This window comes from Geotrypetes seraphini, chromosome 3 (assembly GCF_902459505.1).
Source record: "Geotrypetes seraphini chromosome 3, aGeoSer1.1, whole genome shotgun sequence".
Lineage (NCBI taxonomy): Eukaryota > Metazoa > Chordata > Amphibia > Gymnophiona > Dermophiidae > Geotrypetes > Geotrypetes seraphini.
Genome location: NC_047086.1, coordinates 358,196,417 through 358,217,611, shown reverse-complemented (window position 1 = coordinate 358,217,611; position 21,195 = coordinate 358,196,417). Strand labels below are relative to the sequence as shown.

The following is a 21,195-nucleotide window of genomic DNA, read 5'->3' as shown; positions in this document are numbered from 1 at the left end:
GCTTTAGTGCCCTTTTCTCTCCCAGCATACCCTTAGAAAAGAGAGAGAGAGGCAATTAAAAGTCATCACCGGAAAGAATTAAGACTTGGACATGGTTGGTACAGGTAAGTATGAAGTGCTAAATGCAGCTACAGTTCTGACAGAGGCACTGTATTAGCAAGTTAAAAGAGAGACACTGTGTTGGCAAAAACTTTATTTGAAAAATGTTTGAACTATAAACAGACTATGTGAGTCCGTGGAGAATTTTGACTGGTTTATATCACCCAAGAAATATTTTGTTTTCACTAAACACCCAGGGGAGTACACTAATATGATTCCGCCCTTTCCCTCTTGTTTTTAACCTTATTTGTACTTTTTTCTTTTAAAATTGTATTTCTCCCTACCATCCTGTTGTTTTCATGTAAGTAATGTCATGTCATTAATAAGTTTGTTAATCGTTCCTCGTTTTGTCAAACATTTAGAATGTATGATTAGTGTTTTATCAAATTTTAATAAAACTTGAAACTAAATGATGTATACTGAGCTCAAATGAATAGCCCAAATAAGGCATTTCCATCAATTACAGCTCTTCCACCATGAGCTCTAGTATATGAAACAGAGTTTCCTTTTTTTTATATAATAATTTGCAATTCTTCTTTTTATTCACATAATATTCAGAATCATATTTTCTCCTTTAGCTCCCACTAAAAAGCAAGCTATATTAGATTTGATCAGATAGAAGCAGATATGGAGTGGCAATGAGCTACTTGTCTTCACCACCCTGTTGTTGGTTTGTTTTTTAGGGGGGGGAGGGGGTTGTTGCTGCTGTCAGAAATGCTGAGAGAAAAGAGAAAGGGAGAGATACTTGACCCTGGAGGGCTGTAACTGAGACCAGGAGACAATATGGCTGTAGTAGAAGAGAGAAAGAGGGAGGAAGAGAAAAAGTAGAAGTCACTTCATTCATTGACTGTCTCTCACCATAACTGTACTTGTAATGTACTAAGAGAAATGAAATATAAATCAAAATACATCTAACAAAAACCCACCCTTCTGATCCAAACAATCAGATCGACAGCATTGCTCCAAAACCCAAGCTTTCATTTTCTTGAGAAACCACAGTTCTTCCCACACTTCTTGTGGGAACTAATTGCACAGATACAGCTCCTGATATCAAAACACCCAGTTTTTCATTCTTAACAAACATTTATCAGAAAGAGAGAATAACTGAACCATTCCTCTCTGTGAAGACCTTAAAAGGCAAACTGATTCTTAGAAACTCATGCACCCAGCCAAATAATGTGGCACACCCTAATATATTGCCTTAAACACTGAACAAAGAAAGCAAAGTTACTTACCTGTAGCAGGTGTTCTCTGAGGACAGCAAGCCAAATATTTTTACAGCTGGGTGACTTCTTGTTTAACCATCCCTTTTCTAATAATTCCTAGTATCCTGTTTGCTTTTTTTTTTGGCTGCCACCACACAATAGGTGGACGGTTTCATCGTATTATCTACAATGACACCCAGATCCCTTTCGTGGTCGCTAACCCCCAAGGTGGACCATAGCATCCGGTAACTGATTTGGGTTATTCTTCCCATGCATCACTTTGCATTTGTCCATATTAAATTTCATTTGTCACTTGGACGCCCAGTCTTCCAATTTCCTAAGGTCTGCCTGCAATGTGTCACAATCCGCATGCGTTTTAACAACTTTGAACAGTTTAGTGTCATCTGCAAATTTAATCACCTCACTCGTCGTTCCAATTTCCAGATCGTTTATAAATAAGTTAAATAGCACCGATCCGAGCACAGATCCTTGTAGCACTCCGCTGTTTACTCTCCTCCATTGAAAAAAATGACCATTTAACCCTACCCTCTGTTTTCTATCCAATAACCAATTCCTAATCCACAACTGAAATTTGCCTCCTATCCCATGACTCTTTAATTTTCTCAAGAGCCTCTCATGAGAAACTTTGTCAAAAATTTTCTGAAAATCTATATACACTATACCAACTGGCTCACCTTTATCCAAGCAAATTGGTGAGGCAAGATCTCTCTTGGCTGAACCCATGCTGACTCTGTCATGTTTGTCTACGTATTCCACAATTTTATTTTATTTTCCACCATTTTCCCAGTACTGAAGTACTGTAATTTCCCGGATCTCCCCTGGAACCCTTTTTAAAGTTGGCGTAACATTGGCCACCCTTCAATCTTCATATACTACAGATGATTTTAGTGACAGGTTACAGGTCACTAACAGCAAGTCAGCAATTTCATGTTTGAGTTCCTTTAGTACTCTGGGATGAATACAAGAGATAGGGAAAAAACTGACTTTAAAATAAAACAAAATAAGGAAATTGAAAAAAAAAAACCCATACAGGAAGGTACATGTTTGTATGCGAAAAGCTGAGGTGAGAGAACACCCGAACACATCCTCTCAACTCCGCTGAAAAACGAAGACTGTGGGATCTGTGCTTGCATGTCAGGTAGGAAGGCACCCATGCATGGCACTGCTAGAAGTTTCTACATAATTATCACTACCTAGCTCTGTGCTGGATTCTTTCAGATGACATCACCCAGCTGTGAGAATAAAAGGCCTGCTTGTCCTCAGAGAAGCTTAAATTTCACTTGATTCTCCATGAGTAGCCTCAAGGTGGGGGTTATAACATTGTACCTCTTCTACCCAACCACCAAGCCAGCCACAGTAGTCTGCACTAGTTGAAACTGCCTAAGTTCAACTGTGGCAAACCCACATAAAAGATAATTGCAATAACTGAGCCTACTAATCACTAGCACCTGGATGAAGAGCATCATGTTTCCCAGGAACTAGATATGGTTGTACTCAGTGAATCATCTGTAGGGCCCTACAGCAAGCTTTTATCACCACCCTAATCTATAAAGTCACAGAAAAATCATATTGTATACCTATACTACACACAGTATCTACTAACAGTAGAGCCTCTCCATTCACGCTGGGCTCTATTCATAAAAACATCTCCTTTATTGGAGATCATCATGAAAAATTTCTAGAAATTAAACACTAGGTCAACCAAGCTTCATACTGTCTCAAACACTATCCAATGTGGTTATCACCACTGCCTAATACTCAGCCAAATGAGCAGTAACTAAATATTGTCAACATAAATATCATTTTCCACCACAAACTAATCAGCAATAAAAGCCAGTGGGTCAAAAAGACATTAAACAAAATTAGAGATAATAAGGAGCCTTGAGGGATTCTCTGGTGCAGCCATCAGAATACTGATAAACTATCATTTCAATACACTGCCTGTAGCCCACTCTCCAAATATAAGCAAAACTACCATTGAATCCCCTATTCCTGCCCCTGAGCCAGTGGCTGGTCCTGCCAAAAGATCCAACTGGATCAATAATTTGCTATGCTCTCACTTGATACTGCCACCACCAGAAGCACTAATGCCATTCTATAATCTCTATGAATTCCCAACTGTGAATTCCCCCCAAAAAAGCACCATATGTACTACAACAACTTTCTCTAACAATTTCATTAAAAGCTGATGCTGCTCAGGAGTAATCTAAGGAGATATTTTTTACAGAAAGGGTGGTAGATGTGTGGAACAGTCTCTTGGAAGAGGTGGTGGAGACAGAGACTGTGTCTGAATTCAAGAAAGCATGGGATAGGCACATGGGATCTTTCAGAGAGAGGAAGAGATAATGGTTATTGCGAATGGGCAGACTGGATGGGCCATTTGGAAACTTGTACATTGGCACCTCCACTAAAGAGTGGGAGCTATCCTCTCAATGCTGACACTACACAGGTATCTGAGTCTCCAATGCCCCGGCGCTCCTGGCACCATGTGTTGAAGAGGACCGATGCTTGTGCTTCTTGGGTTTCCCCGGATGCTTAGCACCTCAGTCTCTCGGAAGAGGTGGTGGAGACAGAGACTGAGTCTGAATTCAGGAAAGCCTGCGGGGATAGGCACGTGGGTCTCTTAGAGAGAGGAAGAGATAATGGTTACTGCGAATGGGCAGACTGGATGGGCCATTTGGCCTTTATCTGCCATCTTGTTTCTCTGTTTCTATGCTTCACTCCCGGCAGGAATATGTGAATAACTGACTTGCTGGGAGTCTGAGGGAGAAGATAGAGAGGGGATAATAGACTGATGACACAAGATGGGGTCTGAGACAGAGAGGTGGAAATGGTGGTAGAGGGAGACGTTGAGAAAGATAGGAAAATGTTGGATGAGGTCTACAAGAAAGAAGACTTGGCTCAAGGTGGGTGAGTTGAGAGAGACTAATGGCAAACAACAGGGGAGGGGGGATATGAGAGAGAGAAAGAGAGATTGTTGGGGATATTACTTATTTTACAGTGTCATAGCTTTGCCTACGAAGAATGCTGACTTTAGCCTTTTTGTTAAAACCATGTCAAAACAATGTACTTTAGGTACAGTAGGTAGTTATTTTTCCATGTCCCTGGAGGGCTCACACGTGGTCACATACTACACACTGTCACTATCACAGATGAGACAGATACAATTACAGTTAAGTATATCCATGCCGTCAATACACTTAGCTCAAAGATTTAGCTAAGAAATACTTTCTTTCCTGCTAAACAAGCAACCATATGTAATTTTTACCGACCCTCAGTGGCACCACTCAGGACTCAAACTTTTCATTGTCCTGAGCTTTACGTGTCTGCTCGTCACTGGGTCTCATTATCTTTTTAGAGCTAAATGTTTTTAGACTTTTTATTTATTTTTATTTGTATTTATATATATACTTTTTATACTTAGCTTAAAACTGTGGCTAAGTCTGCTTGGCTTGAGATGTCAGCGTTTATAAGGGATGTCCAAGCCGACATGTTTCGCCGAGATAGCTTTTTCAAGGCTTCATCCCTGCAAGTACAACCGGCACAGCTATGTGTTAATAACTTTTAAAATTATTCTATAGTTAAATTTACAATAGAAGTAGAGCTCTTCCTATAGATAGCTAGCTATCGCTTTACCGACATCCTAGCTTATTGCTTACCTCTTCACCACCGACTACCACTGTAACCGCCAATTCTTTACACCGGAAGCGGCCGCTTCCGGTGTAAAGAATTGGCGGTTACAGTGGTAGTCGGTGGTGAAGAGGTAAGCAATAAGCTAGGATGTCGGTAAAGCGATAGCTAGCTATCTATAGGAAGAGCTCTACTTCTATTGTAAATTTAACTATAGAATAATTTTAAAAGTTATTAACACATAGCTGTGCCGGTTGTACTTGCAGGGATGAAGCCTTGAAAAAGCTATCTCGGCGAAACATGTCGGCTTGGACATCCCTTATAAACGCTGACATCTCAAGCCAAGCAGACTTAGCCACAGTTTTAAGCTAAGTATAAAAAGTATATATATAAATACAAATAAAAATAAATAAAAAGTCTAAAAACATTTAGCTCTAAAAAGATAATGAGACCCAGTGACGAGCAGACACGTAAAGCTCAGGACAATGAAAAGTTTGAGTCCTGAGTGGTGCCACTGAGGGTCGGTAAAAATTACATATGGTTGCTTGTTTAGCAGGAAAGAAAGTATTTCTTAGCTAAATCTTTGATATATGAAGTAAGCACCTAGAGTTACATATAGTGCTTTGGGATTGGTCAATACACTTAGAACACAATAAAGAGTTTTCTGTGTGTTGACTATATGGGAAAAAGCTAGGAACATCCTCAATAATTACAATGTCTGTGTGTTAAGTGCAATGTTTTACTGTATGTTAGTAAAAGGGCCCCTAGGTTTTGCGTGGTATACAAACCTATGAGTGAGGCACTTTTAAAAGGATTCTGGATATTATTTTATTTTGTTTTAGCTAAGGTAGGCACTACTTGAAAAAAAAAAAAAAAGAAGTTAATTAGGAGCCATCTCTAATGGAACCACACACAGACACAAATTTATTAGACAAGGGATTATTAAAGATGCTAATAGATATCATATACTGCGGGTGTCCAACCTCAGCCATTGCCAGGTCAGATTTTCAGGACTTCTTCAATGAATATACATGAGATCTATTTGCATACAATAGAGGAAATATATGCAAAATAATCTCATGCATAATCATTGGGGAAATCCTGAAAACTTGATTGGATTGTGGCCCAAAAGGATGGAGGCTGGACACCCCTGACATATACATATGTACAAAAGAATTCTTACCTATATTTGGATGATTCAATATCTTCATTATTCGGACTTCTCGAAACAACTGTAAAAAAACCAAACAAACATATATTAAGTCACTTTCAAGAGTATTTCACAGCTTGAACAGAAGTCAAACTATATACAATATTTTAACAATCTTACCCTTAAAAGTATTTGCAAATTCCTGAGTCAAGAGTTTGTGAGGATTATGGGGTAGGGAGCTAGGGAACGAGTTAGTGATTTTACCAAACTTCAAACAAATATATTTACTTGTTGAATAACTGCACTTCAAAGAATGCTAGAAATGAGAAGAAATTCTACTTACTGGAAAAGATAAACATCTTAATAAACCTTCAGGTTCCACACCATATAACATTTTATATAACAATGTAACTACTTTAAAATGTATTCTCTTCTCTACCATCAATTAATGCAATTGATCTAAAATGATTTCACCCGATCATATTTCTTTGCTTTGAATATCAGATGTATCCCTGTGTTCTGAAACAATTGAAATCTATATTTCAACTTCAGAGTAATATCACAGTACAATGAATTACAATAATCTAACTGGGATAAAATAATTGTTCGAAAACTATTCATAGAAAGGACAGAACATATTGCATGTAGTTGACAATCAAAAATATCTCTTACTCAATACAGTAACTTGATTCTTAAAAGTCAAACTATAATCTAGTATAATACCCAAAACCCTGGATTTCACCTGTAGACAATACTATTTTTTCCCCATAAAACCTTCTGGATTGTCAAAACAAACCAACTTGGTCTTCTGTTTATTCAATCTTAAAAAAATAATAGATACCCAATTATCAACTAAATAAATCTAAAAGCCTCCTCAAAATTTTCTAAAACTGGACTCAAAATAAAATATCCACATAAGATAAGACAAATATTTTGAAACTAGTCAGCCATTCCCCTAAAGGCTCCTATACAAGTTAAAAAGTAAGTGTGAAATTGGTGAGCCTGTGGAACCCTTCAATCTGCCAAACAAAAATCAGAATTTGAATTAGCTTTTTTTACACAATATCTTCTTTTAGTCAAGAAATCAAAAAACCAACTCAACACCTTACCACCCACTCCCACAGCACTCAATCTATTTAACATTGCATTATGATCTACTGAATCAATGCTGCAGATACATCAAATTGAAGTAGCAATGTTGGCGAGCTGGAGTTTGGAATTGTAAGCAGCTTCAAAGAATTGCACTTTGAGTCTGGATTTGAATACTGCCAAAGACAAAGCTTGACGTACCAAGTCAGGCTGTTTGTATCAGGCTTACAGTGCAGCAAAGTAGAAAGGACAGAGTCTTGAGTTGAAGGGTACAGATAAGAGAGACTTACCTGATGAGCAGAGTGTCTGGGGTGGGGGAGTGAGGAGACATACTGAGAAGCTGTAGAGCAAGGTTGTTCCCTGATCTCTGCTTCACTCACTGTATCTGAGCAAATAAACTATTTTTACAATAGTAAAGCTCTCAAAATCAATTAGGCAACTATTAGATAAGATATGACAATTTATAGGTCTTCTAAACTAAATATTAAAGCTACCAGTGTTACTTTGCCTTTGCCAACAGCCAATGTTGTTCAAAGTACTAAGTCAAAGTATTTATGAGGGGCCGCTGAAAAGTTCTAAGCCCAACCAATAAAATTGGGGCAGTCTCCATCGAGCGCTATAAATTAAGTCAAGTGATTTTCCACTTCCACCATCGGAAAAATACAGAATGAAAAAAGTGAAAAATCACTGGACTAACCCTCTCTTCTACGAAACTGAGCTAGCAGTTTTTAGCGCAGAGAGCCACGCTGAATGGCCCACGCTGCTCACGACGCTCATTGAGTTCCTATGAGCATCAGGAGCAGCGCGGGCCATTCGGCACAGTTCTCTGGCTAAAAAACACTAGCGCGGTTTCATAGAAGAGGAGGTAAGTGTATAGCCCTTGATGGAGATTGTTCCAACTTTGTTGGTTGGGCTGAGAACTTTTCAGTGGCCCCTCATAAGTAAAAGTAATAATACATGTATATTTTAATACTTTAGTAAAAGTACCACAACTATAATGAATACAACTATTAACATTTTTATCCCAACAAATTTACTGGCCTGCAGTTCAATCCACTTTACTTTTAGTAAAACTAAATTTTTGAAAATGACTGTAATTTATACAAATTTGCTTGAGACTTTAATCCCAATTGTGTAGATGGTCTGGATGTTACTTGCATTAGCTGTGTCTTGTATGTCATTGAACAGACGCCTCAGCCCCACCACTCCACCGCTGTAAAAAATTTTTTATACTGCGGGAAGCTTGATGTGGTGCTTCATCATTGGCTGTCTTTTTCAATTTTGTTTTCTGATTTTTAGTTTTTTTGTAAACTTTTATAATGATAAATAAATTATTTAAAACTCTTGCATATGTTGTCCTTACATACATCTAAATTTGTGGTAATACTTATCTCAGCCAACTTTAATCCAGCATCGATAACAACTGCACTAGCAGAAAGTAGATTGTTCAGTCTAATAAGAAAACGTTGCTCCAAATTAGGTGAGGCTGCAGTATTACTGATGTTTCTGACTTGGTCTGCAGGTATTGATCAAGGGAATTTCCATCTGAAACATCTGACTTCCACGTACCAAAGGGTACTTTATTTCATTAATGTCAGTATCATCTGAATTAACCCCCTCCTTTTACAAAACCGTGAAAGCCATTTTTAACAACAACTGGCGCGCCGAATGCTCTGTGCTGCTCCTGACGCTCATAGAGTTCCTATGAGTGCTGGGAGCAGCACAGAGCATTCAGCGCACTAGCCTGCGCTAAATTCCGCTTTCGCGGTTTTATAAAAAGGAGGATAAAAGTAGTGTTGTCTAATTCACTATTTGTATCTTCGTCAATATTGTCATGTTGTCCAATTACAAAGAAAGCTTTCATAAAGCTGGAATCATTGTCTGTTTTAATGATTTTTCATCTGATGGCAAACTATTTTAATATCAAATGTGTGGTAATTTTCAGTATTAAGGACGGACAAGCAGACTTCCCATTAAAGATTCTACCAATCCAAAGGACAGTCACCCCAATGTAAACTTTTCCATGGGCTGACCAGAAATCTATTGTGATAGAGACATATGTCTATTCACCAAGAATTGCTATAAGCTTCAGCTGCACTTCAGTGTGACCCAACTCATCACTGTTGGGTCACAGTAGCCAGTTCAACAAACTGGTTGGAGGTCAGTAACTAGTTCAATAAACACAAGCAACTTCACCTTGTAGGTTATATTCAGTGAACAGCAAAATTTAATTTGAGATTATCTACTATTTGTGACAAGGTTTGTAATAGCAAATTATTTTCTCTGTTTTGCTGTTTTCATTTGATTTACTGAGTAATCATCATTTACAACTTGCTTCTGCTTTTACTTTTCCCTTTTAACTGCAGTGTAAATTGGCAAACTTATTACTTCAGCAAAAGTTATCCTGTACTTCTTTACAAGTAAAAGTAACAAAACTTTTACTTAAGTACAATTAGTTATATTTACTTAGTTATCATATAACACTGCCAACAGCTTTCTTCAAATATTCAACACTGTTTTCATGTTCCTTAAAAATATAGTCTAATATGAACACACAAAAGACCCAACATTTTCTGTACTTCTGAATCTTGTGTCAAGAAATGTTTCTCCCTTTCTTATTTACGAACACTTAAGGTAGTGCTCTTCAATGGAAGGACTGGAGGCCAATGACAATCTCTGGACACATCTAGGGTTTCCCCCATTGTCTTATTGTTTTTTTTTTTTTTGGGGGGGGGGTCTGTTATTCTGTCTCTCTACCCAGTTGCAGGAAAGGGCTGAAAACAGGACTGCTTTTTCAGGGTACCCAAAAGGATTATCAGATGTATTTGCACACATATGGTATAACAGAAAAAGCTAGTTTACATTTGAGAACCCCCTGCACTAAAAGGATTTAGATATAGGTCATGTCTTTTCAGTAATACCATAAGGCAAGTTACATTCAGGTACAGTTGGTATGTTCCTGTCCCCGTCAGGCTTACAATCTAAGCTTACCTGGTTCTCAGCCCGCTGCTCTAACCATTTAGACTACTAGGTAATCTCTGGGATCTTAACTCAAATGGGCTGGAAAAATCCTAGGAGATAATTCACCTGGGTACCTAAAATTCAGAAAACCAAGTAATAAAATTAAAGGAAGAGACAGTAACCCCCCATCACACCTTTTTTATTTTTTATAAATAACCCTTTAAAATGAAAACCAAAGATCAAAATTCAAAAGCCAATTTACTTGTAGCATATGATCTCAGTCTTCACAAATAGATGACACCATGTGATGGGAAAAAGCTTCTCCTAGCTTTATAACTCTGAAGAAATTCTGAATTGACTGTACATGTGCCCTGCTTCCCATGTTATGTTGTTGCACATGGGACAATATGAAATACAGATCTAGGGGCAAAGGTGTGAGAGTTATGTCAGAACGTTTATCCTGATGTCCACTGACACCCCTTGGTTTTCTCCAAGGACAAGTAAGAAAGAAGTCTTCATAAATGTACTAACTACCTACAGGTTGCCTTTAACATAAAAAGGGAGGAACCTGAAAAAAGACTACCATACAGGAAGACAACTACCATGTAATTTTTGTTGGGTAAAGGCCTTTTTCAGGTTTTGTTCAATTCCATCCTCGAGGGAGGTACCTGAATTTATACACATGGACCTGGGGAGTGAAGGGGGAGGAAAAGAATGGAGCTGAATTCTAAACCTTAAAAAGATTCCACAAGACTTCCTTTGGATAATAGTGGCATCCAGATGTGTTTACTTGAGCTCCATGGCTCCTGAGTCCTGTGTGAAGTTATTGGCATCTTGCCAAGGGAAAAACAGGCAGCATGAGTTGTCTGAGCAAAGTGGTACTACGCAACACAACTTATAGCAGTCATTATGCCAAAGAGCATACACAGCAAAGGCTCTAAACAGCATAAGAAGACAAAGCATGTGGTGTAGGAGAATTACCTAGGCCTAAGAGCTCGTATTAAAGAAACTGTACACAGCAGATGAGATGGGGTTGGCCATAGTCTTTAAAAAAAAACATTGGGCAGCAAAAAATACACATATTTGCCTTTCTTGTGTTAGTTGACAGAGAAGCTAGATAATTTTAAGGAGCAGATTGATGCAGCCAAGACTAAAATAGGAGACCTGGAAGAAAACTGGGAAAAAGTTGTACTTTCTTAGTTGCAAGAATTTTTGGATAAATACGATGTCTTGGACAACTTTCAATTTGGATTTAGGTCAAAACATTCTACAGAATTATTGTTAGTATCAATGCTGGGCTTTATGAAACATGGTATTGCCCAAAGGGAACTGTTTTTTCTTATCTTTTTAGACATTTTGTCAGCGTTTGATACGGTCAATCATGAGATCTTGCTTACAAGACTAAGGGGTTCTTTTATTAAGGTGCGCTAACTGATTTAGCGTGCGCTAAATGCTAAGACATCCATTATATTCCTATGGATGTTGGTTAGCGCACCTTATTAAAAGGACCCCTAAAAGTCTTTAGGGATTGGGGGTATTGGTTTCAATCACTCTTATCCGAGAGAACATTTCGGGTAGACACTAATCAAGATTATTCAGAATGGTCTATTCTTGGAAAAGACATGCCACAGGGTTCAGCATTACCAGCTGTGTTGTTTAATATATACAGTATCTGCTGCCTTTGTGTCAAGAATTTTTAAAAAATTGGATGTGAATTTTCAATTATATGCTGATGACATACAGTTTTTAATACCAGTGGTTGACTCTGTGTCTGATGCACTCTTAAATCTTCAGAATTATTTTCAAATTGTCAAAATTGGTTGCATCAAAACCAGTTAAAGTTGAATGTTGGAAAAACTGAGGTGCTATGCGTAAGTCATAAAGAGAAGCTGATGATGCTTCTACCCAATATATTATTAGACAAGATAGTTGTTCCTGTTCTACATCAATGAAAATATCTGGGTGTTTTGTTAGATTCAAAACTATCATTTAAGCGACATATTAAGCTTGTGCTATGACAAGTTTCTTTTAAACTTCATCTGTTACAGAGACTGAGAGATTATTTTATGCTGGAAAATTTTCAGACTGTGATTATATGTTAACTCCAGTGTTGGACTATTGTAATTCACTATATCTTGCAAGTACATCTGCAATCACAGTATGGCTGGGAAACATTGTGTCGTCAAAGCTGTTGCTCCAGTTACAGCTTCTGTCTCTGTTCAGACAAAAATGTTACCTAAGCAGCAGGAGTGGTTCCATGTGCAAGCTGTCTTCAGCTTAAATCACTCATGAAGGAAATAAAGGAACTGAGAGAGGAGGTGACAAAGCTGAGAAGCATCCCTGAGAATGAGAGGTGTACCAATGAAATACTTCATGAACAGATAAAGATTTCCTGCAGTGGAGAAGAAGAGACCATGCTGAGGGAGGATAGCAGGGCTTAGATTATGGGACCCTGCAGGACTGATACCATGACTCCACCTGCCCTTGAACTGAAGAACTGGTATACAATCAGGGACAGAAAGGACCAAAGCTTGAAATCCCCAAAGCTGTTGGGTCTATGACCACTAGGAGACATAAGGTGGTTGTTGATTCCCTTCTGAGGGACACAGAGGCATCCATCTGCAGACCAGATATGATGTCTCAGGAGGAATGCTGCCTACCTGGTGCCAAAATCCAAGATGTTACAGAGAGCTTGCTGAGGTTCATCAAGCCTACTGATTATTATCCAGTGCTGTTCTTCCATGTTGGCCCTAATGATACAGCTAGGTACCCCTCCGGACTTATCAAAAATGACTTCATGGCTCTGGGAGAGGAGGTGAAGCAGTCAGGTGTGCAGGTGGTATTCTCGTTGATCCTCCCTGTTGAGGGTAAACGCCCAGACAGAGAAGCTTGCATCTTGGACATGAATGCATGGCTGCATTTTGTCGAGAGCGTTTTGGCTTCCTAGACCAAGGGATGATTTTCCAAGAGCTGCTGAACAGGGATGGTGTACATCTATCAAAGAAAGGAAGAAGCATCTTCAGCAGCAGACTGGCTAACCTACTGGAGGGTTTAAAACTAGAATCATTGCAGCAGGGTGATCAAAGCCCCCAGGTGAGTATAAGTTCTCAGGTAAGTGAATCACTAAATACCTTTACACAATTGTAAAATGGGACAATGTCTAGAAAGCAGTATATACTACTGCTCAATGTATGGGAAAAAAATTCTGGATCTAGAAGTTGTGATGGAAAAGGCTGAGTGGCAATCACAGAGATGTGGTTCACAGAGAACCATGACAGGGATATAATTATACCGGGTTATAATCTGTTCAGGAAAGATAGGGTAGGAAGAAATGGAGGGGGAGCGGCATTATATGTTAAAGATCATTTTAAAGCCACATAAATGCAGGATCTGCAGGGTAAGGAAGAAGAACTGTGGGTCAATCTGGAAGGAGGGAATGGTAAATATATTTACATTGGTGTGATATACAGGCCTCCTTCACAGACAGAAGAAGTGGACAGAGATTTAATAATAGACATTCAGAATATAGCTGTAAAAGAGGAAGTAATTTTAACATGCCAGATGTAGATTGGGGTATCTCTATAGCAGGGTGTTCTGGACATGGGGAGATTCAGAATTTTCTACAAGGAGAACTGTTCCAGCAGTTGGTAATGGAATCCACGTGGGATGCAGCCCTACTGGATTTAGAACTTACAAACTGGGAAAGTGTTTCTGATGGTACAGTGGATGATCATCTGGTGTGGTTTAATATTGACAGATGTAGAGAGGGCTTATTCAAAAGCATAAGGTTCTAGACTTTAAAAAAATCTAACTTTTGTCAGATGGGGCATTATATCAAGGAATTGTTGTTTGGATAATCAACAGATTCATTAGTTCTTCTCTCCTGTGCAAGGAGGATTACCAATATACCTTTATTATGGAAACCACTGTATTTAGAAGGGGGTAGGATTGTGAGAGGAGTAGGGATTCTATGGTTGTACTGGTGATATTAACATAGTAAATGACAGTAGATAAAGACTTGAATGGTCCATCCAGTCCGCCCAATAGTCACATGCATTATAAATTCATGATTAAATTAAATTGTTTTTATTCTTTGATATTTCTGGGCCATAGACCATAGAAGTCCGCCTACTACTACTACTACTAATTATTTCTATAGCACTACCAGATGTCACAAAGAAGACAGTCTCTGCTTTAAAGAGCTTACAATCTAAACAGACAAGACAAAGAGGGTGTCATGGATACAGTTAAGGGGAATGGTTAATCTGCTGGCTGGGTTGGTGGGCAGTGGGGTGTAGGATTATGGATTGAAGGCAATATCAAAAAGGTAGGTTTTCAGTCTGCTTTTAAACAAGGGAAGGGAAGAGGCTTGGCAGACAAGCTCAGGCATAGGGGGCAACTAGATGAAAGGAACGGAGTTTGGAATAGGCAATTGAGGAGAAGGGTTCAGCTAAGAGCAGCTTATCTGAGGAATGGAGTTCTCTGGGAGGTATATAAGGCGAGAGAAGAGAGGAGAGATATTGAGGGGCAGCAGAATGAACATACTTGTAGGTCAACAATAGGAGCTTGAACTGTATGCGAAGGTGGAAAGGGAGCCACTGAAGTGATTTAAGGAGAAGGGTGACATGAGTGTAGTGAGGTTGGTAGAAGATGAGTCGTGCAGAGTTTAGCATAGATTGCAGAAGGGAGAGGCAGCACTGTGAGAGACCAGTTAGAAATAGATTGTAGTAATCTAAGTGTGAGGTTACAAGAGTGTGGACAAGTGTTCAGGTAGTGTGCTCAGAGAAGAAGGGATGAATTTTGATGATGTTGTAGAGGTAGAAGCGACAGGCCTTAGCAGTTTGTTGGATGTTATCACAGCCACCCTCTGGCAGAAACGGGTCAGAGTGGCACGTGACAGTTTTTAGCCTCTAGAGGTTGCACAGATTTTTAGAAGACTATTGAGTACTGGTGTTTAACCATTAAGCTACCACACACTAGCTGTAACTGAAATATGAACTATGCTTTATTACAACTCAGTTCAAAAGGATGTCTGGCTGTTCCAAACAACAAAAGAAAGTCCAAAAAGAGCAATTCAAAAGACAATTCCAAAAGACAAAAACCAAGATACAGTTCACAGTGTCAAAATACTCCCAATCAAAATAAATTTCAGAATCAGGTCATACTTGTAATAACCAAAAGAAAAAAACATTTGGAAACAGTTCCTGGGCTTCCCAGTCTTTACTTCAGTTGTGCTTTTATCCAGGTGCTCTTTAAGCCACTTGCAGTGCAGGCACAGAAGTTCACACAGGTAGGATCTTTAAGAAAGAGTTCTGCACTCACCCTGAGTTCAAGCATACAAATCTCAGTGAGTCAAAGCAGACAACAAAACAAAAACTTCTTTTCACAGTTGTGCTGCACTAATCAGCACACCTCCAGTGCACCAGCACTAGACAGTCTCTTGCACAAGCCCAGAGAAAAAAAAAAACACAAGAAAAACTCTCAACTTTCAACTCACCCAATACTGTGTAACAAACAGTTCCTTATTGCAAAAGAAGAAAAAATAAAAGTTTCTAGCACTGGTCATCAGCAAGAGATAAAACTACTCTTCACTTTTAAACACGGTCAGCATTCCTTAACAGTTTCACTTGCCTTGGTTCAAGCAGTCCTCTGTTGCTTGTTGGTTTGTATTTGCTTACTCTGAGTAGACCTGTGTCTCCATTTGCCTCTCATAGGTCCATGGCTTGTAGGAGTGCCACTTATTGCCTGGCCCCTTAGCCTTGGCTTCTCCCTGTCATGCAGCCAGATCACTTCCTCTGTCTGGGACTCTCTCTCCTCCTGTCCTAAGGCACCGCTGCTTGCTTTGGTCAGGCAGGATGCCCTCTTGCGCGACACAATTTCGGACAAATGCCAGGTTTTGAAAAGCCGTCCAGATCCCTGAACATGTCCTCAAAAGGAGGACATGTCCAAGGAAATCCAGACGTCTGGTAATCCTATCCACAGGGCATGCTGCAGCTGCCTGCATCCTGATTAAAACATTTAGTTAAGAGTGTATGCTGTACTACAGATCAATCTGCCCTCTTGCACCCTCTGGTGCTTTTGGAGAAAATAACACCAGTCTCGGGACACTCCTAGCAGGCATACCCTGCATATCACAATGTGCATAGAAAACGAGAGGTCGGAATCGAAGACTACGCCAAGGTTGCGAGCAGAGGAGACTGGAACAATGACAGTATTATTTATAGCAGCCCTGCACAATTCAAAAAATGGTCTGGGGCTGCAACAAAAGTCAGAAAATGCAGTGCAGGCTGAGATAAATTCACACGCAAAAAAAATGAAGGTGGCAAACCTCAATATTTTCAAGAGAGTACCAATTAAAAACAAGTTAAGAAAGTATTAGATAACTAAATTTAATAATGATAACTTACCAAAAGCATGACAAACTGTGCAATTGCTTTAAATGCAAAGACTTGTATAATAAACCTTTTTCATTCTTTTTAAACACAACTCTTTGGTGTTTGAACCTTTGTGCTTTTAGGGTGTCTGGGTTGTCTATAAAGAGGAGTGCTCAGTGGTTCAGACCAGCACCCCCTGTAGGTCTTCAGCCTTCTTGCCAAAGCATGCCTAGTTTGCTTTTACTGCCACCTGTCAGAAGGCTGCTGTAAGGTTAGTGCGGACTCTGGCTGGTGACAATGTTTCCTTTCAACTGGTTTTTAAACAGCGTAAGTTTCATTTTGAAAGCTCTTACTGATGCCAAATATGGAAAATAAGCTGTGACTTTCCCTGCAGTTTTGAATTCAGTTCGTTCAAATGAGTGATGATATCAATCAGAAACATAGGTCACTGGTCCAATCTTCTTTTTTTCAATTCGGGAAAAATCCTTTGGATCGTTTTTTCAAAAACTCAACAATTTTCTCTTTGAGTGCAATGAAACATTGTAATACTTTTCCACAGCTTAGCCAACGAATCTCCATATGATACAATAAATCCCTGAAATTAGTGCCAGCTTCTAGAAATGCACAAAATGTTCGGTGCTTAAGCCCTCTTGCCCAGATGTAATTTACAACAGAAACTACGACCGACATGACATTGTCATAACGTAGGACTTTGCTGAACAGCACTTGTTGATGAATGATGCAATGATATTTGGTAAATTTTTTCGCAGCAATTTCTTCTAGGAGTGTTACCACACCAATCCTCTTGCCACACATTGATGGTGCGCCATCGGTGCAAATAGCCACAATATTTTCAAGTCATACTCAATTTCTTAGTGATATATTGCTTCACTTCATTTGAAATTTCTTCACCGGTGGTTCGGCCTCTCATGGAACACAAAGCTGCCAATTTGCGGTTTAAGGAATTGTGGTTTCGATTATTCGTGGTTTTTCGCTTGCTGGCTCCTCACAAAAATCGCTGATTCACACCGTTTACAGATATAATCGCTGATTCCCAGCATTTGTACAGAGAAAATCACGAATGTGGTCTTTTTTGTTATACACGGTTTCACCATATTCGGGATGTTTTTAATAGAAAACCACGAATAACATGAAAAAGTTATTTGCGGTTTTTCTGTACTCGCTGTCTTGTTATTCCCCTATCATCGCAAATACAGAGGGGGAAGTGTAATTTCAAAGTTGTCATCAACACCATGCATAAAAACTAAAAGTTGTGCAACATCATTTATGTCAGTGCTTTCATCCATGGCTTACGAGTAGTACTTGAATTCTGCAGCTTTCTTTCTTAACTGGTCTTGAAGGTTGCTAGAGATATCATTCACTCTTCATTGCACAGTCATCCGGGACAAGCTCACATTTTCAAAAGTATATTTCTTTTCTGAACATAGTTCAGATGCATTTTTTAATGAAGTCACCTTCAAAAAAAGCAGCAGTCACTTTTCCAGCAGCAGCAATTTCTTTCAAAATTAAAAAGCTTATCTTTGTAGCCACTTCACTTTCTGTCTTTGCCTTTTTGAAAAATTGCTGTTGTCCATACAGGGGTGTCAAACTCAATCACATTAAGGGGCTGAAATCTAAAACACAGGCTAAGTCGTGCCCCCAGACCCCGCCCCCATAAAAGTACTAATTATAATACCATTTTTTTCCATTCATTTTTCATATATACACACACACAATATAATCTTATTAACAACACATAATGGTTAACCACAAAATTAAACTACACAAAGCACACTGTATGCTTCTCAACATTCATTCCTACCAGAATACAGATAACCCCTATGCAAATATGGAATCACAAACTAAAAGTACTAATATATACAAACAAAACCCTAAGATTCAAGACTCTGCATGCAGTACAAACAAATGCATTTCTTCCTGAACAGTGCAAAATATAGACAGCAGATGTAAATCAATTCTCAAAATTGACATAATTCAATCACTAAATTGAAAATAAAATAATTTCCCCTACCTCGGTTGTCTGGTGATTTTGTTTTTCCAAGCCATCTTTTCTCAGATTCTGGCTGCACTTCCTTCGGTCTGTGTATCCTGGGCCACCTTATCCATTTGCTGTTTTTCTCTTCTTCACTTTTTACATACATCCATCTTTAGCATTAAACTTTTAACATTCAACTTTCTTCTATTTTTCTGCTTTCTTCTCAAAATCTATCTACTTTTTCATGCCTTCCCTTCCCATCTATCCATGTATATCATCTCCTCCCTCTTCTCCCTTTTTCCCATCTACCCATAAGAAGCATTTCTTCATATCTTTTCCCTGCCACACCTTTGCTGTGCATCATTTCCTCTCTCTGTTTCCCCTTCCCCTCGATCCCTGTCCACCATCTTATCCCTCTCCCATTGTCAGACAACTCTGTCTTCCCCCTTCCCCCTCATTTGGTCTTACATCTATCTCCTCTTCTTCCCATAGCCTGGAATCTCTCTCCTCTCCCATGGTCTGGCATCTCTCTCCTTCCCTCCCTCTTCCCGAGGTCTAACATCTCTCTCCTTCTCTCCTCTCCTTTCTGTGGTCTGGCATCGCTCTCTCTCTCTCCTCCTTCCCTTCCATTGTCTGGCATCTCTCTCTTCTCCATGCATCTCTGTCTGGCATCTCTCTCTCCTTCCCTCCCTCTTCCCGAAGTCTAACATCTCTCTCCTCTCCTTTCTGTGGTCTGGCATCTCTCTCTCTCTCTCTCTCTCCTCCTTCCCTTCCATTCCATGGTCTGGCATCTCTCTCTTCCCCATGCATCTCTACCTCACTCCTCTCCCACCACCATGTTCTCTGCCCAACAATTCTCCTCTTTCTTCATCTCCCCATGTGCACCATCTCTCTTTCCCTCTCTGACACCCAATTATCCCTTTCTATTCCCTCCCTCACATCAGAATCTCTTTCCCTCACTCTATCCATTCTTCCATTCTATGGCTCATGTTCCCCTCTCCTTCCTTTCATTCTATGTCCCAAGTTCATGCCCCCTTCCTCCCTCCTATCATTTGTCCGAAGTTTATGCTTCCTCTTTCTCGAGTCCCAACACGCCCCTCTCCCTCCATTCTGTGCCTCAACTAGGTTCCTCCCTCCGGCGGGTGTTTACCGTCTAGCTGACTCCCTCCTCCTCACTGCTGCAATTGTTTCTGTGCACAAAAAAGTGGGTTGCGGCAGCGGTGGCTCCTACGTGCATCCCGCGCCTGAACCAGAAGCTTTCTCTCTGATGTCACAATGGGACACGCGAGGAGCCACAGCCTGCGGCTTTGTGTACAGAAATGAATGCGGCAGTGAGGAGGAGGGAGCTAGCCAAAAAGTAAAACACATGGGGGTGGTAATGAGGAAAATGCCACATCGCCCTCAAGCTGGTGCACAGTCATCATAAAATAAAATAGCCAGGCGGGCCAGATTTGGCCTGCGGGCCTTGTGTTTGACACATGTGCCTTAAAGTATAAAAAGAAGCAATATTCTGTACAATTGTCATTTTATAAATCAAAGTTTTGGCTGCTGAACTAGAAGAAGAGATCTTCAGCTGGCAGGGCTTTATTTATAACTGTTTATCAAAACAACTAATATTCTACTTTATCCTAAAGCTAAAAAAAGAAAAGAAATAGAATTTTTTTTTTTTTCTACCTTTGTTGTCTGGTTTCTGCTTTCCTCATCTTCTCCTCATTCTATTCCTTCCATCTACTGTCTGCCTTCTCTCTGCCTCTTCTATATGGAATCTGTTCTGTTTCTATGCTTCTACCAGAAACTGTGCCTCTCTCCACCCCCCACTGGTTTGACACCCATCTTCTTCCCTCTGCTCTCCCCATAGTCTGGCATTTCTGTCTTCTTCCCTTCCATCTTTCCTTCCTTCCCCCAGGTGGTTTTATTGCATCTCTCTCCTCCTTTCCTCCCCTCAGATTTGGTATCTGTCTCCCCAATCTGGCATGTGCCCTTTTTTCTTTAGCCCCTCCTTCGATCCAGTATATGCTCCCCTCTCTCTCCTCCCCACTTCCCTTCAGCATCTTCTCCCTTCTCTCTTCCCCATTTTCCTTCAGCGTCTGTTCCTCTCTCTTCATTTCCCTTCAGCGCCAGTTGCGCAGTCCAGCAGCCTCCCTCCCTCCCAATCGCCACACCGGGCATCTCCCTTCCTTCCCCTCACCTTCGCTGGTGTTTTTCATTTTTCTTTTCTCAAGTTGCATGCGGCTGCACTGAAACTTTTCCTCTGACGCAACTTCCTGTTTCTGGTTGCATCAGAGGAAAGTTTCAGGCAGCCACACGCAACTTATTTAAAGGCTCAGAGACAGAAAACTGAACATCGCTGGTGAGAGGGAGGGAGGGAGATGCCCAGACCGCAGTGATAGGGGGCTACTGGACTACACAATCACGAGGGGTGAGGTAATGTGCGCAAAATACTTATCTGTGGGGACAAGTCCATTCACCACTCCCCAGGGTGGTGAATGAACTTGTCCCCTTACCCGCAGCAACCAGTTTTTTTTTTTCTTCCCGTTTTGGCAGGTTACCAATGGCTAGCCATGGGTATCAGTCACCTTGTCATTCTCTAGCTTAGACTTCTCTCAAGTCTTCCGCTCAACCATCTCTCTCCCCTTCAATCCATTCTAAATGCTGCTGCACGTCTAATAT

The 21,195-nt window shown here is 40.0% G+C and overlaps 1 protein-coding gene across 13 annotated transcripts in view; it reads right to left on the bottom strand.

Annotated features, from left to right (window-relative positions):
• MARK1 (microtubule affinity regulating kinase 1) overlaps positions 1–21,195 on the bottom strand; it is a 229,325-nt gene that overhangs the window by 134,878 nt on the left and 73,252 nt on the right. For 8 of the 13 annotated variants that reach the window (XM_033936869.1, XM_033936872.1, XM_033936868.1 and 5 more), the window contains one exon: positions 6,139–6,187. In XM_033936869.1, the coding sequence (XP_033792760.1) occupies positions 6,139–6,187 (49 nt within the window). Of the gene's footprint in view, positions 1–6,138; positions 6,188–7,484; positions 7,593–10,185; positions 10,290–15,786; positions 15,967–21,195 lie in introns of those variants that run through there. The other 5 variants (XM_033936879.1, XM_033936876.1, XM_033936877.1 and 2 more) reach the window with 4 other exon arrangements.